This window comes from Neovison vison, chromosome 2, assembly GCF_020171115.1.
Source record: "Neovison vison isolate M4711 chromosome 2, ASM_NN_V1, whole genome shotgun sequence".
Lineage (NCBI taxonomy): Eukaryota > Metazoa > Chordata > Mammalia > Carnivora > Mustelidae > Neogale > Neogale vison.
The window spans coordinates 208600509-208627892 of record NC_058092.1 but is presented as its reverse complement, the minus strand read 5'-3'; the positions used below and the strand labels follow the sequence as shown (position 1 = coordinate 208627892).

At 37.9% G+C, this 27384-nt stretch overlaps 1 protein-coding gene across 1 annotated transcript in view; it reads right to left on the bottom strand.

Annotated features, from left to right (window-relative positions):
* The window catches only part of CC2D2B (coiled-coil and C2 domain containing 2B), a 100801-nt gene that overhangs the window by 62087 nt on the left and 11330 nt on the right, over window positions 1-27384 (bottom strand). The window contains exons 8-13 of the mRNA XM_044236639.1: window positions 18921-19130; window positions 16326-16423; window positions 7130-7270; window positions 4981-5089; window positions 4661-4779; window positions 1354-1531 (exon numbers count right to left, since the gene is read on the bottom strand). Coding sequence (XP_044092574.1) covers window positions 1354-1531; window positions 4661-4779; window positions 4981-5089; window positions 7130-7270; window positions 16326-16423; window positions 18921-19130 — 855 coding nt within the window. The remainder of the gene's footprint in view (window positions 1-1353; window positions 1532-4660; window positions 4780-4980; window positions 5090-7129; window positions 7271-16325; window positions 16424-18920; window positions 19131-27384) is intronic.

The window sequence follows — 27384 nt, the reverse complement described above, 5'->3', positions numbered from 1 at the left end:
AGAGAATTCCACGTTCATGAGTGAAGTCTCCTGGGAGAGCTTTGTCCCCGGAGGGAAGATCTCAAAATCACTGTGTGGCTGGGAAGGAGTGTCAAGAATGAAGATGGGCCTTGTAAGTGGGAGAACTAGAATGTTCAAAAGCTCAGAAGTAGGAAATTGCAAGGATGTATGGTGTGGGGGGAACCCAAGCAGTTCAGTTTGGCTAAAGTGAAAAATGAATAAAGGGAATGATAAGAAGTAAATTCAAAATGTAGGTCAGATTCTGTTAGGTTAGGCCATATAGATTTATTTTGCAACATTTTCAGTTGCTCATGGTTGGTGCACTTTAATCCCAGCGAGATTCCTTTCTTTCCCTGCCTCTTAGTTTGCTAAGATCATGTTCTAAGTTGTAGGATGATGAAGAATTTGAAATACACATTTATCTACTTGGGGGTGGAGGCAAGTTTTATACTTCAACTGGCTGGATTATTCAAAATTTATTTTAGGTACAGTCGGATACTATATTCAGTGTATTTTTTAAATAGAAGTTTCAACAGAGGTACATTTTAAGATGACAGAAACTTGTTGAAGTATAGATGAACAAAATGAATGTAGCCTCTCATCGGGGATAGAAAAAAATTATTTTAGGTATTGTAAAAATACCTTTGATTTAGATTTATAATCATAATTCTCTCCCCACTCCCCAAAGCTCACTCAATGCTCACATATAAAAATATTTATTCCCTCCTAACTTTCCTTTCAGGTCTAGTTGCAAGTTTAACCCCTATGTTAGCCATCAAGACTTCTTATCTAGACTACTTTAATTTTTCTAATTTTTTCCCATTGTCCTATTTTCTTCTCCATTTAGTGGAGGGGTTCTTAGGGATCAGGAGTCTTTTGTGTATATGTTCTTTCATCAGATTCTTAAAGGGATCCAAAACATAAATAGATGAATGAATGAATGAATGAATGAATAAAACCACATACACACATACAAATTCAGCAACACACTGAAAGAGACAATTTGGAGAAATCATTCAATACCAACAATAGCTATGTTACACATTATAGTTTAAATAACCCTCTTCCATCTCATGAGCAAATGAATAGTAGTGCTGCACATCCAGGGTTGAGAGGAATTTTAGCAGGAAAGAATGGAAGTATTTAGAAAGCCACAAATCAAATAATTTTGTACTTGTAGCATACAAGACTACTGTTGAGTTATAAATACATTATTTATAAATAGTTTGCCTACCCATAAAGATCTGTCATCTTTAAATAGAAATTACCTGACACATATAACAGTAACTAACAAGAAGCTGAAAATTATGTATGGCATAAAATAAGATACAAAAGTAAATGATGATGGCATACCTCCAAGCAAATTGTTTCAGGCCAGTATATTAACTGAATATTGAAAATCTGCTGAAACATGACTTTGAAATCAAACTGAAGAGGAGATACTGAAGTACAAGAAACCTGTTTATTGTTGTATAGTATTTTAATGAAATATTTAAGCTTCTGAATTTTGGCTCTCCTTTTTTGTTCATGCCTAAAAATTAAATAAATATTTAAAGGATCCTTGAAAAGCAAAATGGATGCAACATAATGTTCTTTTCAAAATGCATCTAGGCATGTTAAATTATGACCATTTTAGAGGACAAATGTTATCTTTAATCTCAATAACGCTTGCCTATGTGTGGATAAAAGCCTCTCCTACTCAAATGTTCTTTTTAAAGATATTTACTCAAAAATAGATAAAGAACTAAAATCAAGCACTCAGTTATTTATTTCACTAAATTGAAACTTAAAGAGATTATAGTACTTACCCATTATAAGATGTCTTTTTTTTTTTTAAAGGATTTTATTTATTTATTTGACAGACAGATATCACAAGTAGGCAGAGAGGTAGGCAGAGAGAGAGAGGAGGAAGCAGGCTCACTGCTGACCAGAGAGCCTGATGTGGGGCTCAATCCCAGGATCCTGAGATCATGACCCGAGCCGAAGGCAGAGGCTTTAACCCACTGAGCCACCCAGGCGCCCCCATAAGATGTCTTATAAGAGGAGGGAACTGAGGGACTTAGGAATGGGGGTGGGGAACTTGATTTAAAAATTCAAAAATATGGAGCATCTGAGTGGCTCAGTGGGTTAAAGCCTCTGCCTTCGCCTCGGGTCATGATCCCAGAGTCCTGGGATGGAGCCCTGCGTCAGGTTCTCTGCTCAGCAGGGAGCCTGCTTCCTCCTCTCTCTCTGCCTGACTCTCTGCCTACTTGTGATCTCTGTCTGTCAAATAAATAAATAAATAAAATGTTTAAAAAAATAAAAAATAAAAATTCGAAAATATTTTCTAACTTCTAGAAGAAAGACACACTCTTTTTTTTTTTTTAAGATTTTATTTATTTGTCAAAGAGAGAGAAGGAGAGAGAGCAAGCACAGGCATACAGAATGGCAGGCAGAGGCAGAGGGAGAAGCAGACTCCCTGCTGAGCAAGGAGCTGGATGTGGGACTCGATCCCAGGACGCTGGGATCATGACCTGAGCCGAAGGCAGCTGCCCAACCAACTGAGCCACCCAGGCGTCCCAGAAAGACACACTCTTAAAAGAAATATGCCATATCTTCAATAACCTCATTGAGGTGGCTCTTAGTCAACAGGCTTGTTGTGTCCTCTTTAAGGTCCTTATAAATCCCTTTAGGCCTTAGATAGTACACTGTTTTCCTCCAGGACATTCTTTCTCTAACGGCAAGGATCAGAGAGGCAAGGCAGATTCCCTGGGCTCCTCTGAAACACTCACTGGGAAATAAACTGATCCCTTAAGTGATATGAAACTCCTAAAGAGAGTCTTCCAGCCATTCATTCATTTGTTCATTCACCCGGCATTTATTGAATATCCTCTCAGCTGTAACACAACTGACCAAATGATGTTTGGACTTCTCTTTTTCAGAAGTAAGAAGACTGGTTCGAAGATAAGCTCTAGGTTGAAACATAACATGCCCTTCTGTCCTTCACCCTAATTGTCCTATGGGTCCAGGATCTCCTGGTGCCCATATCTACCCATATAACCTTAGGAAGCAAAGGATTACTTATTTTTCCTATCTCCCTGTTGGCCTCTTCTAACCATCTTCTCAATGAACTTTAGAGAAATATCTTAGGTACATTTCCCCTTTATGTTGCCCTCTGAAAGTAGTTTTAATAATGACCTCATGAACCGATTATGAAAACTCATTAATTCAGGATTATATTTATCCTCAGGAAATCTTGCCTTTTTTGTCACCTGTAAACTCTTTATAATTCATCCTTAATCCCTGTGTTCCCTTCATCTCTATCCTTGACATCAGTATATTCTTCTCCAGAGAAAATATCCTTATTCAACTGGACCTTTCAAATGGATAATGACAGCAATACCCCACAATAGCAATAGCTTTGAAAAGACAGAACACATCCCACATTGCCTTGACTTCCACTAAGTTTATTCCTCCTTCTCTTTCCCCTCTTTACTCCTTTTTTTTAAGTATTTTTTTTAAAGATTTTATTTATTTATTTGACAGAGAGAGATCACAAGTAGGCAGAGAGGCAGGCAGAGAAAGAGAGAGAGAGAGAGAGGAGGAAGCAGGCTCCTTGTCAAGCAGAGAGCCCGATGCGGAACTTGATCCCAGGACCTTGAGATCATGACCTGAGCCGAAGGCAGAGGCTTAACCCATTGAGCCACCCAGGCACCCTCCCCTCTTTACTTCTAACTTCCATTTTATGGCTCATGTTTTCTTAACCTCATTTAGATGGTCCTTTTGTATGCATGTCTTACATAATCATCATTTCGGGTCCTCTTTGGAAATAGGTGTAGAACAAATAAAGCATTCCTCCGCTGCTGCACTTTGCTGGTTAGAAAGAGGGTAGTGGTAATTGTGCCTTTGTGTCTGCTACTCTTTAGGTTCATTTTAAATGTAATCATCCATTCAATCATTTCATAAATAGGGATATTTGTTGATCATTTATTACCTTCTAATGCTGTACTAAATGATACACATTCACAATACTCAAAGATGAATTGTTACAAAGGGTCCCATGGGACAGAGATGTTGAAAAGTTGAACTTAGTTCAGGGTTCTAAAGCTGCCATATCCTCTTTAAAGGAGATCAGATCCATGGGCCCAGAGATGGGAGAAATGGGGATCTATATTAGATCTGTTTTTGCGTGCATCTCCTAGGAATAGGGAGAAAACAGCTCAAGGAAAAAGTCACAACTGGGAATGGAAGATGTTCGTTTCAAAGTAGAAAATTGCCCAGAGGATCCTTCAGATACAGAACAGTTTTTATGAAAGCAACAGGTCCCCTTAATAAGCAAGGGTAACCACATAATCTTTTTTTTTTTTTACAGTGGCTTTATCTCCTATCTACACCTGAACAAAAATTATTGTCATAGCGAAATAAAAAAACAATCATCAAACCAAATGGGTTTATGTTCTACCTCAGTCATGAATTAGAAGTGTGACCCTGGGCAACTTACCCTTCCATAAGTCTAATTCCCCCATCTCTAAGATAAGGATAATACCACAGAGCTATACTTGCAATTAAATGAGTAAATATGTTTAAAAACTTAGTAAAGTGCCCAGCATATGGTATTCACTTTATTAAAACAATGTAATAGACAACCTATAATAGAGAAATAATCCTTTAAAATGCTTACAGTGAACACCTGGATAAGTTTGTTAATTCTGCAGTGAAAGAAAGATGTGGCATCAAGGTAATTGGCTTTAGTCTTTCAATATCTGTTTCTCCAAGTTCTGAAGCTAAATATGAGAAGCTCTAGAAACCAAAATATAAATACGTAATTTACAATCTAAGTTCACTGCTTAAGACAACTATTCTTAAAATTAAACTTTTTATTTTTTATGTGTGTCATTTTGTTGGGTAACTGTTACAAATACCAAGATTTCCTACTTTACCAAACAATTAAACATTATAACCAGTTAAGAGGAGTTGAATGTTATTTTGTAATATAAATACCTCCTGTTTTTCTCCATTCTTAAGTGCTTTTCCTTCAGTTTCCTTCTCAGCCTCAGACATTTCTAACAGTTCTTCTTGGTTTTGTTCATCGCATTTATTCATTTTTATCCTAATTAATAATAAATATAATTATTCAAAGAAGAAATAGTAGACGTATTTGAGATTTGGTTTTGGTATTGCTAAAACACACACACACACACACACACACACACACACACGACCAATAGCTACATCAAATAATTTTACTATCCAAGGACGATAGTAGTGAGAATAAGAGTGGGTGGTGAGCAGGCAGTACTGGTCCAGAGTTACTGTTCTGGACAAGCTTATGGCATCTGTGGCTCTCCTTTTCCGCTCAGGGGTTCAGAGTGCATGTGCATATCAGATTGGTTTAAAGATGTGGAGGGAAGGAAGCAAGTTTACATGATTCAGGACTCTACAATAAAGTTTCACATTGGGTAGGTTTAGAAATTGTCAGAAGCACTTTCGCTAAAACCACTGCAGCACAGGGGCACCTGGGTGGCTCAGTGGGTTAAAGCCTCTGCCTTCAGCTCAGGTCTTGATCCCACGGTCCTGGGATCCAGCCCCGCACCGGGCGCTCTGCTCAGTGGGGAGCCTGCTTCCTCCTCTCTCTCTGCCTGCCTCTCCATACTACTTGTGATCTCTGCCTGTCAAATAAATAAATAAAATCTTAAAAAAAAAAAAAAAGACTGCAGCAGAAAGAAAAATAAACAAAGTAAATATCTCTCTTAATAGGCTGAAGTTACACTAACATTTTAACCTCTTTTTAAAAAAATTTTTAATTTTTTATTTATTTTCAGCATAACAGTATTCATTATTTTTGCACCACACCCAGTGCTCCATGCAATCCGTGCCCTCTATAATACCCACCACCTGGTACCCCAACCTCCCACCCCCCCACCCCTTCAAAACCCTCAGATTGTTTTTCAGAGTCCATAGTCTCTCATGGTTCACCTCCCCTTCCAATTTCCCCCAACTCCCTTCTCCTCTCTAACTCCCCATGTCAATTATCATATGGTTTCACTTATTTGTGAAGCTTAACCTCTTTTTTTTTTAAAAGATTTTATCGATTCATTTGACAGAGAGATAAAGAGAGAGCACAAGTAAGCAGAGCAGCAGGCAGAGGGAGAGGGGGAAGCAGGCTCCCTCCTGAGCAGAGAGCCCGATGCAGGGCTCAATGCAGGGCTCGATCCCAGGACCCTGGGATCATGACCTGAGCCAAAGGCAGAGGCTTAACCCACTGAGCCACCCAGGTGCCCCTCTTACAGTTTTGAAAAAAGACATGAACCATGGAGAGGGAACCAGTTATTCCCACAACAGTTCACAAATAGCTTAAGTGATTAAAAAGTACAGTTTTTAATTGTAACCATCTCCTCCACTAACCAAGTTCCTATGACTGTATGTCTCAGCTAGGCGTCTGACTGTGGGGTCTCTGTGCAGCTTTGTAAGGAGTGCCATACTGCTTTCAAAGGGCTGCAGCATTTGCATTCCCATCAGCAATTTGTGAGAGCTCCTGCTGCTCAGCACCCTTGTCAGTATTTGTTCTTGTCTTTTAAATTCCATTTTGTTACGGGTTTTTTGCCACTCTAAACGGTGTATAGTATGTTCACATTGTGATTTTAATTGACCTCTATTGACAGGATATGATGCTGAACATCTTTTCATGTGTGCATTTGCCATCCATGGGCCTTCTTTAGAGAAGTATCTGTTCAAATCTTTTGCCCATTTTAAAAATCCAGTTGTCGGGGCACCTGGGTGGCTCAGTGGGTTAAAGTCTCAGCCTTCAGCTCAGGTCATGATCCCAGGGTCCTGGGATTGAGCCCCACGTCGGGCTCTCTGCTTGGTAGGGAGGCTGCTTCCCCCTCTCTCTCTGCCTGCCTCTCTGCCTACTTGTGACCTCTTTCTCTCTCTCTCTCTCTGTCAAATAAATAAAAAATATCTTTTTTTAAAAAATCCAGTTGTCTTACTAAGTTACAAGAATTTTTCATATATTCAAGATACCAGTCCTTTGTTGACTACATCAAATAGCTGTCTAGCTTCTGGATTTTCTCCCAGTTACTATGAATTCCCAGTTATTCGTGGGCAGTTCTTCAAGAGCCCTATAAGAACGAATAGAGCAGTCACTCACCTTCGGAACTGTAACTTCACTGAGGTGCTTGTAAACCCTTGCTGTTGTCGAAGGGATTTTATTTGTTTCCAAGTCCGTAATATACTGTGTAATAGAGAGAGGTCTTTTTCCCTTTCTAAGTCATAGAGCTGTTTTGTATTACTACAACAATAAAGGTAAATCAAAAATACATTGGTGGATTAGAAAGACAAATCATTTAAAATGGCCTGGAAGAATGTATTGCACTAACCCTTCTGGATACCCGCACCTTATTTTTTTTTTTATTTTATTTTATCCACATCTTGATATAGCTACTGAAATTCCATTAAGAAATTAATTCCCTTATGACTTGAAGATTTTTCACTATTCAAAAGTGCTCTGCTAAAATCCAGACTTTTCCAGATGGTCGGGTCATTCTGGAGTGTATTTATTATACTTTTTCCGGATTAACAATTGAAATCATTGCTTCAAATTTAGAGGTACTTTGATGGATGGGTTAGTGATCATATTATTTGGAAACAGGTAATATACTGTTTTAAAAGATACTTACTCTGTTTCATGACTTCGCAAACACACTATTAGTATGACAAATTACACTAATTGACTTTCTAATGTTAAATCATCCTTGCACTCCTGGAGCGATCCCAATTCACTGTATTATTTGATAGAATTCTGCTTAGCATATTTGTAATTGTTCATGAATGAAATTGGGTTGCAATAGTTTTTGTATTATCAAGTTTTCATTTCAAAGATAAAATAATGTCATATATGAAGTTTAAAATGTGGTCTCTTTTTCTATTCTTTAAAAGAGTTTGTGAAAATAGAAGCTATTTTAAAATCAGACACCTCCAACATTTCCTATATCAGAATCACCAGAGGGCCTGCTGAACACAGATTGCCAAGCCCCACCCCAAGTTTGGGATTCAGTAAGGCTGTGGTGGACCTGATAATTTGCATTTTTAACAGGTTTCCAGATGAAGCCAATGCTGCTGGTTTGGGGAACCACATTTTGAGAATCACTGTTTTAAATGTGCTACAGAATCCTTATTTTGTCATCTGAGCCTGGAGTTTTCTTTGCAGAAAGATTTCAAATTACTGACTGGATTTCTTTAACAATGATTGAACTACTTAGAGTTTTTTCTTCTTCTTCTTCTCCTTTCACTTCTTGGATATATTCTGTTTTGTATTTTTTTTTAAGGATTTTATTTATTTATTTTAGAGAGAGAGAAAGAAACAGCACAAGTGGGAGGGGCAGGGGGAGAGGGAGAGAGAATCTCAAGCAGACTCCCGGCTGAGCATGGAGCCCAATGTGGGGCTCGATCTCATAACTGTGAGATCACGATCTGAGCCAAGATCAAGAGTCAATGCTCAACCAACTGAGCCACCCAGGCACCACAATTCTGTTTGTATTTTTGTACAGATTTTTCCTTTCCATGTAAATGTTTACATTCTAAGGCATGAAGTTTTTCAAAGTATACAGCATCTTAAGTAATGTCCCCCTTTCTGTCCTGACATTGTGTATTGTATATTTGCGCTATTTTTCTTTTTAGGATTTTATTTATTTGACACAGAGAGAGGGAGAGAGCACAAGCAGGGGCAGCAGAAGAGGGAGAAGCAGGTTCCCTGCTGAGCAGATAGCCTGATGTGGGGCTTGATTCCAGAACCCTGGGATCATGACCTCGGCTGAAGGCAGACACTTAACCAACTGAGTCACCCAAGTGCCCCATGCTGTTTCTTTTCTTGATCAGCTTTGCCAGAGTTTATCAATTTCTTTTTTAATTTTTTTAAAAAATATTTTATTTATTTGACAGAGATCACAAGTAGGCAGAGAGGTAGGGAGAGAGATAGGAGGAAGCAGGCTTCCCACAGAGCAGAGAGCCTGATGTGGGGTTCCATCCTAGGACTCTGGGATCATTACCTGAGCCAAAGGCAGAATCTTTAACATACTGAGCCACTGAGGTGCCCCAGAGTTTATCAATTTTTACCAAACATTTGAGTTTCCTTATTCTATCATAGCTATCTTATTAATTTCTGCTCTTTCATTCCTTCTATCCTTTTTCCTAGCTTAAGTATGCTTAGCTCATTAATTTTCAACCTTTCCTTTTCTCTAATGTGTATTTAAATAAACAAATATCCCTCTAAGTACTATTTTAACTGTACCACAAATTTTGATATATATTTATTCTTAATCAGTAAATTAAAAAATCTTTCCTAATTATCAGTGATATCTTCTCTGCAAAATAGATTATTTTAGACATGTATTTCTTAATTTCCAAACATATGGAGATTTCTAGTTATATTTTGTATTAGATTTCTTTCTGCATGAATGATTTAAATCAGTTGACTGTACTGAGACCTTGCGATTTATTGAAATAACAGAAGATCAACTTTTGTAAATGTTCCCTATGTTCTTGAAAAGAGTGGCATTTTGCAGTTGTTGGGTACAACATTCTGTAACTATATATTAAGTCAAGTTCGTTCATCATGTTGTTCAAATCTTTTATACCCATACTGAAATTTTTTGGTCTACTTGACCCATCAATTACTGAGAGGAGCATGTTAATATTGCCCAATATGTTTGTGAATTTGCTATTTCTCCTTGCACTCCTATCAATTTTGCTTTATTTATTTTGAAGCCGAATTATTATATGCACATATGTATTTATGTGTATAAACATATATATGAATATATGTTAACTAAACTGCATCATTTTGATGTGGCCCTCTTTATATCTACTAAAGCTTTTTGCCTTTAAAGATCTATTTTGGGACACCTGGGTGGCTCAGTCATTAAGCGTCTACCTTTGGCTCAGGGTGATCCCAGGGTCCTGGAATCGAGCCCCATATTGGGGGGGGGTCCCTGCACAGCAGGAAGCCTGCTTCTCCCTCTTCCACTCCCCCTGCTTGTGTTCCTGCTCTGCTGTCTCTGTCAAATAAATAAAATCTTAAAAAAATAAAAAATAAAGATCTGTTTTACTTTATATTAACATAGCTATGCACCTTTATTTTGTCAGTGTTTGTGTGATTTTTCCCCCCAATATTTCTGTTCTCTAACTTTTTATATTCTTATGATGTAGGTAAGTCTCTTATAAATAAGATATAATTGGATCCTGGTTTTGGAATTTTTTCCTACTTTTAAAAAATTTTTATTGAAGTATAGTTGGCACACAACTATTAGTTTCAGGTATGTATACAATGTAATGATTCTACAATTCTAGAAGTTATACTATGCTCACCACAAGTATAGCTACCCTCCATTGCCATACGACTCCAGTGCTATACTGTGGACTATATTCCCCATGCTTTACCTTTTATCCCCATGACTTACTCATTCTACAACTGGAAGCCTGTAGTTCCCACTCCCCTTTACCCATTTTCCTCAACTCTCTACCCTTCTCCCCTCTGGCAACCACCAGTTTGTTGTCTAGATTTACAGTATCTTTCTGTTTTTGTTGTTCATTTGTTTGTTTTGTTTTTAGGTTCCACATATAAGTGAAGTCATGGCATTTGTGCTTCTCTGTCTGACTGACTTCACTTTGTATAATGCCTCTAGGTCCATCCATGTTGTCACAAATGGCAAGAGCTCATTCTTTTTTATGGTTGAGTAATATTCCATGATGTATATCTACCACGTCTTATTTATTCATTCATCTGTTGATGGACACCTAGGTTGCTCCATATGGATTTTTAAAATTTTAATCCAGTCTACTAATCTAGACAAAAATGGAGCACTCAGTCCATTTAGATATATTTAGGTTTAACTCCATTTTCTTATGTTTTCCACTTGTCTCATCTGCTTCTATGTTCCTTTTTCTCTCTTTTCTTGCTTTCCTTTGGATTGTTTCAGTATTTTCATATTGTCTCACTTTCCTCTTATATTGATTTGAGAGATATATCTTTTTTCTTTTCTTTTAAATGTTATAAGTTAAAATATAAGCCCTTGATTTATCAAAGTCTAATATTAAGCTTTACCTTTACTCGCCTCCTCAAAATATTTAATTACACTTACACTCCTCCATTTTTTACTCCATTCTAGAAGATATATATTTGAACTCTCTCTATATTTTTGTACCCCATGAGACAGCATTACATCATTTGTTCACTGAGACCTACCTATATATTTCCCACTTTTTTGCTCCTCAATCCTTCCTTTTTTTTTTTTTTTCTACTGTAAGCCTATATTCCTTAGAATTTCACATCTGTGGAAAATCTCTGAGCTAGGGTTAAATTTTTGCACTTCCAGAAAGAGTATTTATCGACTTTGCCAATTATCTGCTGTCACTACTGATTTGGGGCTATTTTAAGTTAAATTCTAAATCTGGTATTTTAGGGCGCCTGGGTAGCTCAGCTGGTTAAGCATCTGCCTTTGGCTCAGGTCATGATCCCAGGGTCCTGGGACTGAGTCTCATATCAGGCTCCTTGTTTAGCAGGGAGCCTGCTTCTACTTCAGCCTGCTGCTCCCCCTGCTTGTGTTCATTCTCTCTGACAAATACATAAATAAAATCTTAGAAAAAAATTAAAGCTGATATCTTAGACCACGTAAATACTATAAATTCAGATTATAAATCTGCATGAATGCTGGCTTGTGGTTATGAATTTTCAAAGGAACATTTTTCTCCTCCTGTCTAGTGACAAAGTCAAAGACAAGTTTCTTTGTTATCTCCTTTATATCACCCCTTCATGAGGTTTAACACCCATTAGAGAGTGATCTCCTGTTAGACTTTCCAATTAAGTTGAACTTGGCTTTATCTTTTGGCATTCTGTGAAGCTGTCTAAATGACAGCTCAAGATAACTATCCTTAGGTAAAAGCTGGCTCTACACCTCACTAATTTTTATTTCTCCTTTCACTTTGTTTTTGGCTTTTGCAGATTCCTTACTTTTCTGCCATCTTGGCAATATGTTTATAAAGATAATATTTGTATTTTATCAGACATTTTTGGTTGTTTTCATTAAAGGGGCTGTTCATGAAATCCAGTCTACTAGAAATAAAAGCCTACTGCCATTTATTCCTTCAGCAAATATTCACTGGATGCCTACTGCATTCCAGGCATTGTGCTGGGTAAGGGGGATACAGAGATAAATAAACATTCTCTCTGGGTTCAAGCTGCTTACAGACATGTAAATTAACTAATGCAATAAAATGTTTAGGTATTATAATAGAAGTCCACACAGCTAGAGTATGGGTTTAAGTAAGAGAATAAAAGGTGATAATAGGGAAAAACCTCAGAGTACGTGACACTCAATTCAAATCAGTGAACACATAATAAATATCTTATGTGATAGGAAATATTTTGGGTGATGGTAACTAATATCCCAGGAGAGAAAAATACAGAACAAATTAAATAATTATAAATGTGATGAATATTATGAAAGAGGAAATATATAAATGCTATGTGACTATACAAAAAAAAAAAGAGAGAGAAGGAGAATTTAATCTAATGGGCAAGTAAGAGCCCTCTGAGAAAGTAACATGCAATTGAATACAATGTATATGTTGACTTAGTATTAGACAGAAAACATGAGAGAAACTTGTAGAAACAAGAGACATTAAAACAAGATATATAGGGGGCACCTGGGTGGCTCAGTGGGTTAGCCTTTGCCTTCAGCTCAGGTCATGATCTCAGGGTCCTGGGATTGAGCCCCACATCAGGCTCTCTGCTTAGCGGGGAGCCTGCTTTCCTCTGTCTCTCTACCTGCCTCTCTGCCTACTTGTGATCTCTGTCTGTCAAATGAATAAATAAAATCTTAAAAAAAAAAACAAGATATATAGATATAAGAGAGTCCATTTAGGGCACTGAACTATGAAGTTCCAAAGCAGAGAGCCCCTACTATGAGGCTGGAGAGGTAAGTAGGAATCAGATTGCACACGCCCTTACAGATAATGCTAAAGTTATTAAATTTTATTGTAGAGGTAATAGAAAGCCATTATTACTAATAGCCATCTATTACTAATAGAATTAGTAATACATATTATACATGTGATGTGGTTTTAATATACATAGAAAATCACTTTGGTTTCAATATGGAGCATGGCTTTAAAAGAGGTATTTTAGGTGTGCCTGTGTGGCTCAGTGGTTTAAGTCTCTGCCTTCGGCTCAGGTCATGATCTCAGGATCCTGGGATCGAGCCCCCCATTGGGCTCTCTGCTCAGTAGGGGGGCCTGCTTCCACCCTGCCTCTCTGCCTACTTGTGATCTCTGTCTGTCAAATAAATAAATAAAATTTTTAAAAACAAATGAAAGAGGTATTTTAGGAGACTGTATAGTCGGGCTATGAAATAAGCACCTGAAATAAAGCAGAATCAATGGGAATGGTTACTGGTTGGATGTGAGGGATGAAAAGACAGACAAGAAGGGGGTCATGAATGACTTACAGCTTTCTATCCTGAGTACCAGCTGATTGTGGGTTCCAGGCAGGTACTTAGTAGACAGACAGTCATTAAATGTTAAATGTTAAAAATATGTATTTTCTAATAGAAACGTTTTTTCAAATGTCCACAGACTACTCTTTGCAGCATTTCAACACCACTCCAAAAATTTTCCTGAATGGAAATCTATTACATTCCTTTCTTTTGCTTTGATAAAGCAATGACCTCTTCAATAACCCTCCTACACACATACACACAAGCACACACACGTAGAGGTAGACCCTTATTTACCACCATCAGACCCCATCTAAAGCCTACTTTTCTCTTTCTTGCATTAAAGCTTACCTGTTCTAAGGGAAACAAAAGCAAAAATGAACTACTGGACTTCATCAAGATCAAAAGCTTCTGCACAGCAAAGGAAACAGTCAACAAAACTAAAAGGCAACCTATGGAATGGGAGAAGATATTTGCAAATAACATTTTGGATAAAGGGCTAGTATCCAAGATCTATTAAGAACTTATCAAACTCAACACCCAAAAAACAAATAATCCAGTCAAGAAATGGGTGGAAGACATGAACAGACATTTTCCCAAAGAACACATACAAATGGCCAACAGACACATTAAAAAATGTTTCACATCACTCATCATCAGGGAAATACAAATCAAAACCACAGTGAGATACTACCTCACGCCAGTCAGAATGGCTAAAATTAACAAGTCAGGAAACAACAGATGTTGGAGAGGATGCAGAGGAAGGGGAACCCTCTTTCACTGTTGGTTGGAATGAAAACTGGTGCAGCCACTCTGGAAAACTGTATGGAGTTCCTCAAGAACATCAAAATAGAACTACCTTACAACCCAGCAATTGCAGTACCAGGTATTTACCCCAAAGATACAATGAATATAATGATCCGAAGGGGCACCTGTGCCCCAATGTTTATAGCAGCAATGTCCACAACAGCCAAACTGTGGGAAGAGCCCAGATGTCCATAGACAGATGAATGGATAAAGAACATGTGGTATATATACAATGGAATATTACTCAGCCATCAGAAAGGATGAAAATTAACCATTTATATCAATGTGGATGAAATTGGAGGGTATTATGCTGAGCAAAATAAGTCAACCAGAGAAAGACAAAATTTTTATTTTTATTTTTAAAGATTTTATTTATTTATTTGAGAGAGAGAGAGACAGTGAGAGAGAGCACGAGCGAGGAGAAGGTCAGAGAGCGAAGCAGACTCCCCATGGAGCTGGGAGCCTGATGCGGGACTCAATCCCAGGACTCCAGGATCACGCCCTGAGCCGAAGGCAGTCGTCCAACCAACTGAGCCACCCAGGCATCCCGAAAGACAAAATTTTTAAAAGGTTGCCCAGGACACCCCCCCCCTTTTTTAAAAAGATTTTATTTATTTATTTGACAGAGAGATCACAAGTAGGAAGAGAGGCAGGCAGAGAGAGAGAGAGTGGGAAGCAGGCTCCCTGCTGAGCAGAGGGCCTGATAAGGGGCTTGATCCCAGGACCCTGAGATCATGACCTGAGCCTAAGACAGAGGCTTAACCCACCTAGCCATCCAGGTGCCCCGAGAAAGACAATTTTCATATGGTTTCATTCATATGTGGAATATAAGAAACAGCACAGAGGATAAGAGGGGAAGGGAGTGAAAACTGAATGGGATGTCATCAGGGAGGCAGAAAAGCCATAAGATACTCTTAACTATAGGAAACAAACTGAGGGTTGCTGGAGGGGAGTTCCAGGGGGGAAGGTGTGATTGCGTGAGGGGCATTAAGGAGGGCACATGATGTGACGAGCACTGGTTATTATACACAGCTGATGAATTACTGAACTCTACATCTGAAACTAATGATGTACTCTATGTTGGCTAATTGAATTTAAATTAAAAAAATAAAGCTTACTTGTTCTGTGTACATTATGCCAATGTCTATTCTTTGCCTTTAATTTTAGTTAGTCTTATTTAAAAAACACCAATTTATCATTTTGTAAATACTGATGGCTTCTATTCATTCATTCACTCACTTATTCATTCAAGTAATATATAGAGGGCTCATTACATGCCAGGCCTTGTGCAAGGTATATGTCAACCTTCTCAAGTAACATTGTTTGCATTTAACTAGATTATTCTAGGAAACCAATTATTAGAGACTGTTGTCTCTAAAGGCTGTAAAACCACATCAGCTCAACGGGCAGGGAAATTCTTTAACTACCAAACCACTCTCTTACATAGACAATTACTGTATCTTTATGCATAGGTGAACTTTCTATCCAGTAAGTACCTCCCTGTGAGTTTTCCTGCTTTTGGAGATCTTGACAAATAATTATGTTTTGTCTTAGAATTTTTTTTCCAGTTATTTCATACTTTCTTCTCTTCCCCACTATTCTAGAAGCTAATGGTTCCCAACTTTAAGACCATGTTTTTTTTTTTTTTCAGGGGTTCTTAAATCTATGTGCTCTTTGAGTATTACCTTTAAAATGAATTAGTAATACATATTGTACATGTGTATATATAGACTAATTCTAAAATATATACAAATGCTTGAGACTAATATGATCCTAAAAATGTTAGTGAATTTAGGGTGGTTCATAATTAACACGTGCTTTTTTAAAATCAATGGATATTAAAATTACAACTACTTTCATGTGACACTTTATGAAATATTTTTACACAAAACTGGGTCTTAAGGAAAGGCTGGAGCCACTTCTGTAATTGCCTAAAGACTAGGGACCTTGTCTTTTCCTTATTTTACATCTTCCATAGCAACTGCAATACTCAGCTTAAAGAAGTTATTTTTAAACGGTTAGTAGATATATTTATGGTCTCAAACCTACCTTATCTGCCAATAATAATCTTGTAAAGATTTTTTGGTCAGCAGGCTTCTTTCCAAGTTTTCATTTGCTAATTTGGTAGCATCTGTCAGTGCTTTCAGCTACAACAAAGAAAAGAGCTTTTTTATGTATCTGATCCACTGTTACCAGCACTCCAATCTCTCCAAAGGTCTAGGTGTGTGCAACAGAAGCACCACTGCATAACTTTTTGTGTATTTCTGTCTTATCTTCCAAAATATATTTCATATAAGCACCTTGGGGTAGAACTGAGAAGAGCATCAATATCTAAGGAATAAATATTATACCTAGAGCCTTCCAGGTAATCAGTTCATCAATTAATGTAAAAAAAATACCCATTAATCAAGATGGTAGATTGAGCACAGGAATCTACCTTATTTTCCACCTAAAATCCCATGGTTAGAGAAAAGATATGTTTATCTGTCTTAACCATAGCCACTGCTAACATCACATCCATATCTATACATGTATATTTATAACGGTTTATATCTTTATCTCCCTATAAAAAATAAATGAATAACATAGGAAAACAAGAAAAAATAAGATCAAGAGAAGAAGATAATGAGGAAAGCAAAAAGATAGAAATATCCACAGAGAATATTCATAGAGAAATAAAACTGGAGGAAACTGTACCCTAAAACATTTGTAGGAGAAATCTGTCACAATTAGAGACAGTTTGTAGGAACTCCAAGACTAGAGTCAATTATTATGAACCTTTACGGGAAGAAATCAGAGAAGACCTCAACAAACATGAAGACATACTATAGTTCTGGATAAGGGAATATAAATTTTATAAAGATAAAAATTTCTTTCAAAATTAATATAATATAATCATAGTAAATATGATAATCGAATTTTAAAAACAGAAGTTGACAGGCTAATTCTTAAGTTCATATGGACAATCAAATCTTCGAGAACACACAAAAACATTCTAGGAAAAAATGAGGAGTCACTTGTTTTACTACACTATAATTTAATAATAAAGTAATTAAAATAGGGCAAGACGAGGGGTGTCTGGGTGGCTCAGTTGGTTAAGCGTCCACCTTTGGCTCAGGTCATGATCCCAGGGTCCTGCCCTGTGTCAGACTCTCTGCTGCTCCCCCTGCTTGTGCGCTCGCTCTCTTTCAAGTAAATAATTCTTTTAAATCTAAAAAAAAAAAAAGGGCAGGGCTAGACTATTATATCAATGGAATAAATAGTTCTTAAATCTATAAAATATGTTAAACTAGTTTATAATAAAGGCAGAATTTTAAATTAGTAGGAAATTATGGTGTTTGGCTAACCTTTGGGGGGAAAAAAACTGAAGTGAATCTTACAAGCCGCCAATACAACGACTAGACAGAATACAAGTCTAGAAATTACACATGCACACACACATATTATTAGAATATATAAAACATAACTATAATTTTGGTCTCTCAGACACTATTGGTTGCACTTGAAAGGTCATTTTTCTTGGATGGCAGGACCCTAATTTTGTTCAATTGCTTAATTATCTTCCATGTGTTTCAGAGGTAAACCCTGATTAGCCATTTGTAGCAATTTCATTCTTTTTGCTAGTGCTGGTTGAGACATGATCATGTGAGATAACTCTAGCCAATGAGACCGGAGGGGAAATCTGCCCAGACGCGAGGGGGAAGGCTGAAGAGGGCTCTCAGGTGAGGTACTATGCATACTGTGTGTCTGGTCAGCTGCCTTGAACTGGAGCAGCCCAGGTAGTTTACCTGACAGGAGCCAACGAGGTCAATTTGCTGAAGATGAACATTAGAAAGGGAGGGGAAAAGCTAGGGTTGTTGATGGTATTGTTGAAGCACCAAATCAGCCAACCCTAGAGTTGCCCTAACTTTGGACTTGTGATATAGGAGGTAATAACTTTTCCTTACTGTTTAAAGCCATTGAAACATTTGCTTTCCTGTTGAAAGCAACTGAAATGCTGACTGATAGATACACTTGGGGTAGAGAAGGTCTTAGGAAGCAAACAACAAAACCTAAAATACACAAGGGAAAAGATGGAAAGATTTGGCCTCACTAAAAATTTTAATGTTTGCCAAGATACATAAAAAATGAAATTAAAAGGCAAGTAAATGAGAGGTACAAATTCATAAAAAATAATCAGTGGGTACTCATTTGATTTTTTCCCCCACACTTTCATGTAACCTTTATGCTGTCATTAGATGATTGGATTATTCATTCTTAGACTAAGACTTTTCACATTTTATATGAGATTCAAGATCTAATATTTTCATCAAAAATACTTTACTAGACTTAAAACAACCATATGGCTCTTTTAAATAGTAATCTTTTCAAATACTCTTCTTGAGTCATAGGACCAAGAATACCAATGATTAGCAAACCATCTCTAAGTGCTAAATATCCTGCAGGATATGTTTGAGGCTACCTCCCTGGTCAGTCAACTCCCAGAGTTTCTTTTCAGAGAAACTGAAAGAAACTATTGTTCCAATTGATTAAATATTTAAAATGATAAGGGAATATGTTCTAGGATAGCTTGCTCTGTACTATTTGTTTTCTCTTTCAATATTAAATCTTCAGCTCTATAAATATAATGGAAGCCATTCTCACCTTCTCATAAAGCAGATGAGGTAAATTCTGTTGCTGCCTGTCCTGAAAACACTCATAAAGTTGAAGCAGCCTAGCACATAATACTTGTTCTTGATTGAAGAGAGGATGATGGCTGAATTGTAAACCCACAATATTGAGATCTAATTGGTACATTTCCCTTTGACCTTCCATTTTGTTCCTAATAGAGCTTTCCAGATCAGGTTTCACTGCCTTTTAAAGAAAAATACCTACACAATGTTAATTTGATTCTTTGTATTTCTTTTGAAATTACAAGTGACTTTTCTTTATAAAAGTAACACATTAATTGTAAGAAAGGTAAGGGATGTAGAAAAGCAATAAACAATAATTTGGTCCTTCTTCCTTGAAATTACAACCCCTGATTTCATTAAATATATTTACATTACATCACTTTAATCATCTTGCTATAATTTATGTCATATACCTCATATGTCGTATGCTGGTAGAGTTTAGACTTTCCGGTTATAAGCCCCGCCAATGATTTCCTAAAGCAACACTATGACAAATGGTGTTTAGATCCTTTGGGAGTTATGATCTAATAGTTATGGGTGAGAGTTAAGTAGTAAACCCTTACTAAAACATTGTTCCTATGTGAATGTATTGTTAACCCCCTGGAAAATTCCCTGGAGGGGCTTGGAACCTCCAAGCAAGTGCTAAGGAAACCATTTTTCTTTATCATGAGACTGTCTCCATTTGTATACCAGATTGCCCTTAAATTAGCTGAAGTCTTTAGGCCTTAATATATACAAAATGATTCAAATATGTTTTAGTATCTTATTCTGAATTTAAGCACATTTGCTTGAATATGTATGTGACTGGTTTTTAGTGATGTAATTTGAGAGGGTTAATGGGTTACTTGGCATGCATAGTCTAGTTTGTAAGTGTAGCCACTTCCAATAAGATCCAGGACTGCATCCCCCTGAAAAAGAGAGCACGAGCCTTTTCTCTGGACCAGTCTGGTGTAACAGAACGTGCTTATGCAATTGCTATTACAACTGCTGTTACACTGAAAAACTGCTATCCCACCTGTGGCCTGGTGTGGCAGATCCTCAAGGACTGCAGAAATGCCTGTATTTCTCCCTCCCTCCTCTCTCCCAAGCTAGGAATCTTCCCCTGTTTCCTCAGTGGTTTGAGGGAAGGCAAGAAAAGAGCCATAAAGTTTGCTTTTGTTTCATCCTTACCTTATAAGTATTCTCTATGGAAGGACCAACTCAGAGGAGAAAACCTGCTCTTGGTTCCACTTAAAAGATTTAGTCAGTTAGTAGTAAAATGGTCATTTACCAGGCAAAACCACCAACGAAATAAACAGTTAGGTATCAAGTAACCAAATTATAAATAAACTTTAGAGAATTAAAGTTCCTAAGCTAGAGAGGACTGTCTTAATGAGCAGATTCTGCACTGGTCAATTAAGTGAGGGGATTAAGTGAATTTCTACAACTAAGTTAGACCAAAAGCACAAAGATCTAGGAATAATAAGTCAAAGGCCAGATAAATGCACAAAAATATCCAAGCTGATGACGGGTGTAAAATCTATGTAAAGACATGAGAATGTCTGAAGAGGGAGAAAAGGGCATAGTCAAACAGTCAGGCAAAACTCACACAGGCAATGAGACCTGGGGCAGAGGAATGTGGCAGAGCAACAGCACAGAGAGAGCTTTGGTACTCGGGCAGCCCTTATCTGTGCTTCAGTCACCCTTATATTTCTTTTATTCTGGTGAGAAACCCCAAATGAGCCTTGCCTCTAAGGCTAGCCAGGCAGAGTAACCAATGTGGGTAAGATAAAATGGAAAAGCAGGCAGAAACATTTGTCTGGCACAAATTCCAGAACATCGTCTGTTATGGATGCTACAGAATGAATTTTAATACTCAGTTTAGATGGCTGGTGAAGTGACATTTCCATTTATTTCCAAGTCTAAAAGGTCCGTGAAATACTGAAATCATGCTTGGATGAAGCTAGAATAAATAAATGCACTTAAGGAAAAAGGTACTTGTTCAGCCCAGGGGTTTCCAATTTGGGATTCTGGTGGTTACAAAGGTTAATCGAGATGGCAGTTAGTATTTCTCAAAAAATTGTATATTTTGCATTTATTTGTTTTCATCCAATTGTTCATGCATGCAATCATTCATTCATTAATTCAACAAACTCCATTGTTTCAAGGATCTCTCTCCCTAAGAATAATGGTCTCAGATAATTATGTTAAAATATCTGTGCTTTATCTTCAGCAAAATTTAGATGAAGCATATTGTCACCATAAGGTGTAAAAGTTATGCCACTTAATAACAAAGATTAAGATAAGATCAATACTAGGAATTATCTCTCCACCCTCTTTCATTCTTTTATTTTTATTTTTAATGGAGATGGATGTTTTTAGTGGCCAAACTGGAGAAAACAGAAAGATAGCACAATGTTGGGTGTGTATGTGTGCTGGGGGGGGTCATTTACAAAATGTAAGTAAATATGTTATATTATAAATGAGGACGGGGTAGAGACATTGCTAGTCTCTCATGGTGTGGCAGGCAGCATGCAAAAAATAATTTTTCTAAGATTATGCCAGTCAACTGATGTCTTTCTCTTCTAATGTATACTAGAGCCATAAAAGTTTACATCTACTGATATTGCTTTACAAATAATAAAAGCACTCATTGAGTGTCTACTATATGCTAAGCATTTGGATATGTGTTAGGAATTGACTCAAGAAAGAAAGGAAGGAAGGAAGGAAGGAAGAAAGTAAGAAAGAAAAGAGGAAAAAAGAGAAGAAAAGAAAAGAAAGCCCGGGGCGCCTAGGTGGCTCAGTGAGTTAAGGCTTCTGCCTTTGGCTCAGGTCATGATCTCGGCGTCCTGGGATGGAGTCCCGCATCAGGCTCTCTGCTTGTCAGGGAACCTGCCCACATTCGGCTCTCCGCTCAGCGGGGAGCCTGCTTCCTCCTCTTTCTCTGCCTGCCTCTCTGCCTACTTGTGATCTCTGTCTGTCAAATAAATAAATAAAATATTTAAAAAAACAAAAGAGAAGAAAAGGAAACAGATTAGGTAAACAAAAGACAGAGATAGAGACTGAACCTTGACATAACTGTAACCTAGCTGAAATCAGGGAAGTTCGTAATTGGATTAAAATGATTATCCCCACTCAATACGCCTAACAAAGCAAAGGACAACACTTTTCTGAAAGAAGATATCATCTAGAGATTTTATAACTTTTCATATGTAATATTTGTAATACAGTAGTCATCGACCATAATAAAGACCAGTCTAAATGAGCAAAATGAAGAGAAAAAACAAAAATAAAAACAGATTCGCAGGAACCCAGATATTATAGTTACCAGATATGGACTTTAAAGTAGCTATTATTAATGTGTTTTTAAAAACAGAGTAAAAGAGAAAATACATGAAAACATGGCATATTCTAAGAGGAAATTGGAATATATACATAAGAATCAAATGTCACATGAACATTTTAAACTGAAAATATCTGAAATTAAGAATTCATTAGACAGGGACGCCTGGGTGGCTCAGTTGGTTAAGCAGCTGCCTTCGGCTCAGGTCATGATCCCAGCCTCCTGGGATCAAGCCCCACATGGGGCTCCTTGCTCAGCAGGGAGCCTGCCTCTCCCTCTGCCTCTGCCTGCCACTCTGCCTGTGCTCACTCTCTCTGACAAATAAATAAAATAAAATAAAATAAAAAAAGAATTGATTAGACAGGTGATTCTGGGGATATGGTGGCATTATAGTTTTAGATAGTTCCAAATCTCTACCATTAAAACAGGCAGAGCTGAGGCGCCTGGGTGGCTCAGTGGGTTAGGCTGCTGCCTTCGGCTCAGGTCGTGATCTCAGGGTCCTGGGATTGAGTCCCGCATCGGGCTCTCTGCTCAGCAGGGAGCCTGCTTCCCTCTCTCTCTCTACCTGCCTCTCCATCTACTTGTGATTTCTCTCTGTCAAATAAATAAATAAAATCTTTTAAAAACAAAACAAAACAAAAAAACAGGCAGAGCAACTACATAGCAAAGCCAAAACTCCATGGACAAGATCCATAACAGAACTACATCTCCAAGAATCCCTCGTGAAACCCAAAATACAAGTGGGTGAAGACAAACCACCAACAGTAGAAAGCTTACATAATGTCAGTGATTGTCTGGAAGAAATCCTAAGAAGCAATGAAGCATCTGAAGGTCCTGAGAGCAGGAAAACCCCAAAGAGCCAAAAGTTAGTTGATCATCGGAAAGTGCAGCATGCCAACTCAAAAACAGCAGTTAAAACTGGAAGAGGTTTTGTCTATTCCACCTGTTTTGGGGGATGGTGCCTGGTTTTTGGAGAGGACTAAAGGGGCTGAGAGGAACCTACTTCCTCAGAATTTTTAGGACAAGTCTTCACACTAAAGAGAAACTTCTAGGAGTGGTATAAAAATTGAGAAGGCCACGGGACGCCTGGGTGGCTCAGTTGGTTAAGCAGCTGCCTTCGGCTCAGGTCATGATCCCAGCACCCTGGGATCGAGCCCACATCCGGCTCCTTGCTCCGCAGGGAGCCTGCTTCTCCCTCTGCCTCTGCCTGCCATTCTGTCTGTTTGTGCTCGCTTTCTCTCTCTCTCTGACAAATAAATAAATAAATAAATCTTAAAAAAAAAAATTGAGAAGGCCAGGAACCTCAGAGATTAAGGAAAGAGAAGGTAGAAAAAAATATCTTGGAAGGGAAATCCAGCCAAAAAATTTTGGAAATCCAGCCACTATATATTTCTAACACTAGACAAAAACAACAGAGTTCTGTAACATTATTAGAAAAGTTATCAGGGGCACCTGGGTGGCTCAGTTGGTTAAGTGCCTGACTCTTGATTTCAGCTCAGGTCATGATCTCAGGGTCATGGGATGGAGCCCTGCATGGGCTCCCAGCTTAGCATGGAGACTGCTTGACATTCTCTCTCCATCCCCCTCTGTTCCTCCCCCTGTGCCCTCTCTCTCTCTTTCTCTCTAAAATAAATGGATAAATCTTTTTTTTAAAATAAAGGTTTTACTTATTTGACAGAGAGAGACCTAGCAAGAGAGGGAACACAAGTAGGGGGAGTGGGAGAGGGAGAAGCTGGCTTCCTGCTGAGCAGGAAGCCCTATGCCGGGCTCAATTCCAGGACCCTGGGATCATGACCTGAGCCAAAGGCAGATGCTTAACCGATCGAGTCACCTAGGTGCCCCATAAATGGATAAATCTTAAAAAAAAAAAAATAAATAAAAATGAATAGACAGTAAAATAATATCCCCACAAAGTACAACAGAAAGAAATCCCAAAACAGATAAAAATAGAAATTGTACTTCCAAATGAGCTAAAAGACATTGAGAAAATTTTTATGACATTTAAGAACATAAATCAGAGTTTTAAAAAACTGAGAAATGCGGTGACAGAAAGAATTAAAATTTTTATTTATTTATTGAAGATTTTATTTATTTATTTGACAGACAGAGATCAAAGGTAGGCAGAGAGGCAGGCAGAGAGATAGGAAGGGAAGCAGGCAGAGAGCCTGATGCAGGGCTTGATCCTAGGACCCTGGGATCACAACTGGAGCTGAAGGCAGCGGCTTTAACCCACTGAGCCACCCAGGGGCCCCAGAATTAAAAATTTTAAAAAATTAGAAATTAAGCCTAAACTAGAAGGAGCATAAGGGCAAAGAAAACCACAAAAATGAACTTTTTCTTAAGGTATAGAGGGAGAAATCTTTCTAAATAAAAAAGAAATGAATAAAGAGAAAGAATTCATTGGATGAATTTAACAGGAGATAAAGCAGAGCAGAAAATTAGGTAAGTGAAGTAGAAGACAGATCATATAAAAAATACTCAGACTAAAGATCAGAGAGAAGACAAGGAATAAAAAATAAAAGCAAAGTAAGACATAAGGGACATGTGTACTTAAAGTCCCAGAACAAAAAGAGGAGACTGAGGTATCAGTCCTATTTGCTAAGAAAATGGCTGATAATTTTTTTTAACTGATGGATGACATGGAATCATACATTCAGGAAGTTCTAATACCCCAAAGCAGAATAAATAGTGATAAACTCACAACTCAACATATTATAGTGAAAATTATTGAAAACCAAAGAGAAAAACTGAAAAACAAAGTAAGACTTTAAGTTGGCTTTTCAAGGGGTACCTGAATGGCTCAAAGAGTCTGCCTCTTGATTTTACCTCAAGGTCATGATCTCAGGATTGTGAGCTCTAGCTCCATGTCAGGATCCACTCAGGGAATAGATTCTGCTTAAGATTGTCTCCTCCTGGGGCGCCTGGGTGGCTCAGTGTTTAAAGCCTCTGCCTTCAGCTCAGGTCATGATCTCAGGGTCCTGGGATGGAGCCCCACATCGGGCTCTCAGCTCAGCCAGGATCCTGCTTCCCGCCCCCTGTCCCCCCGCCCCCCGCCCACCGCTCCTCTCTGCCTACTTGTGATTTCTGTCAAATAAATAAAATCTTAAAGAAAAAAAAAAAAAAAGATCGTCTCCTCTCAGGGCACCTGGGTGGCTCAGTGGATTAAGCCTCTGCCTTCAGTTTAGGTCATGATCTCAGGGTTGTGGGATTGAGCCCCCCATCAGTCTTTCTGCTCAGTAGGGAGCTTGCTTCACCCTCTCTCCTTCTCTCTTTGCCTGCCTCTCTGCCTTCTTGTGATCTCTGTCAAATAAATTTTAAAAATCTTTAAAAAAAGAAAAAAAGGTTCTCTCCTCCCTTTCCCTCTATTCCTCCCCTTTTCCATAAATAAATAAATAAATACTTTAAAAAACGATGTCTTTTCAATAGAAACAATGAGATTCAAAAGAGAGTAGAAAGCTCTCTTCGAAGTGCTTAAAGCAAAATAATGTCCAATCTAGAACTCTAGACCTAACAAAAAATACCCCTGCTCAGATTTTTATTTTATGTATTTATTTTTTTACTTCAGGGGTATGCTAGAATTCTTCACGGGACTTGTGGACTTCCACAAAAAGGCACTCATCGCCATGGGTGATTGTCAGAATCATTGTACTTTGGAGAGGAAAGCAACATAAAACTCTTTTTCTGCCATTATGATGATAACATTCTCTCCAGCTTTCTTCTACTTTATCAAGATTATTTTGTCTATTCAGGGTCCTTTGTGGTTCCATCTGAAATTTTAAGATTGTTTTTCTGTTTCTTTGAAAAATACCATTGGGATTTTCATAGTGATTGCTTCCAGTTTGCAGACTGCTTTGGGTAGTATGAATATTTTAACAATATTAAGTCTTCTAATCCACGAACATGTGATTCTTTCCACAAGACAGTCTTTTATTTTTAAAGAAACTGTATCTATAATTAAAATCGTTCCCACAAATAAATTTTCAGGCCAAAATGGATTCATCAGTGAATTCTTCCAAACACTAAAGAAATAAGTAACACTAATATTGTACAATTCTCCCCAGAGAAAAAGAAAATATATTTTTCATACAATGGAGTTCTGTATAGCAAGAAGATTAAGCAAATTATTGTTGCATACAGCAACATAGAATGCCTACTCTATTATTATATTTATATATATTATATTTATGTAAAATATAGGCAAAAGTAGAGGTAAGAGTAATCTACAGTGGTAGAAATTATAATAGTAGTTACCGTGAGGGGAAATAGTTAATGGCAAAGGACATGAGGGGGACTTCTGGAATGTTGGTAATATTCTATCCTTAAGGGGCGCCTAGGTGGCTCAGTGGGTTAGGGCCTATGCCTTTGGCTCGGGTCATGATCCCAGGGTCCTGGAATTGAGCCCCGCATCAGGCTCTCTGCTTGGCAGGGAGCCTGCTTCCTCCTCTCTCTCTCTGCCTGCCTCTCTACCTACTTGTAATCTCTGCCTGTCAAATAAATAAATAAAATCTTTATAAAAAAAGTATTCTGTCCTTAAGCTCAATACTGGTTACACAGGTTTGTTGGCTTTATGTAAATTTATCAAGCTAATATACTTGATATATTTATATTTCTGTACATAAAGATAACTAAGTGAATACATCTCTAAAATCCCTCTCAGAGCCTTGGAAAGGGACCTCTGCAAAGTTAGGGACCCTAATTTTAAAATTCATTAGCATCACAGCAAAACTGCCTCTGACCGAGGCAATGGCAATTCTCTTTTAGGTGTTCTGATTCTTAAGACACCAGACTGAGGGGCGACCTGGGTGGCTCAGTTGGTTGAGCATCCAACTCTTAGTTTTGGCTCAGGTCAAGATCTCAGGGTCGTGAGAACAGAGTTCCACATGGGCTCTGCACACAGTGGGGAGTCTGCTTAAGATTCTCTCTCTCTCCCGCTGCCCTTTCCCCCTCTAAAATAAATATATCCTTAAAAAAAAAAAAAGACACCAGATTGAGCTTTCTAAAAGTATTCTATATATGCAATTGAGGATTAGGACAGAGATCTGGGAAAGATACATGTTTGGAGTCACCAGCAATCACATGGTAGCAGCAGTCATGGAAGCTGGGATTATTAGGC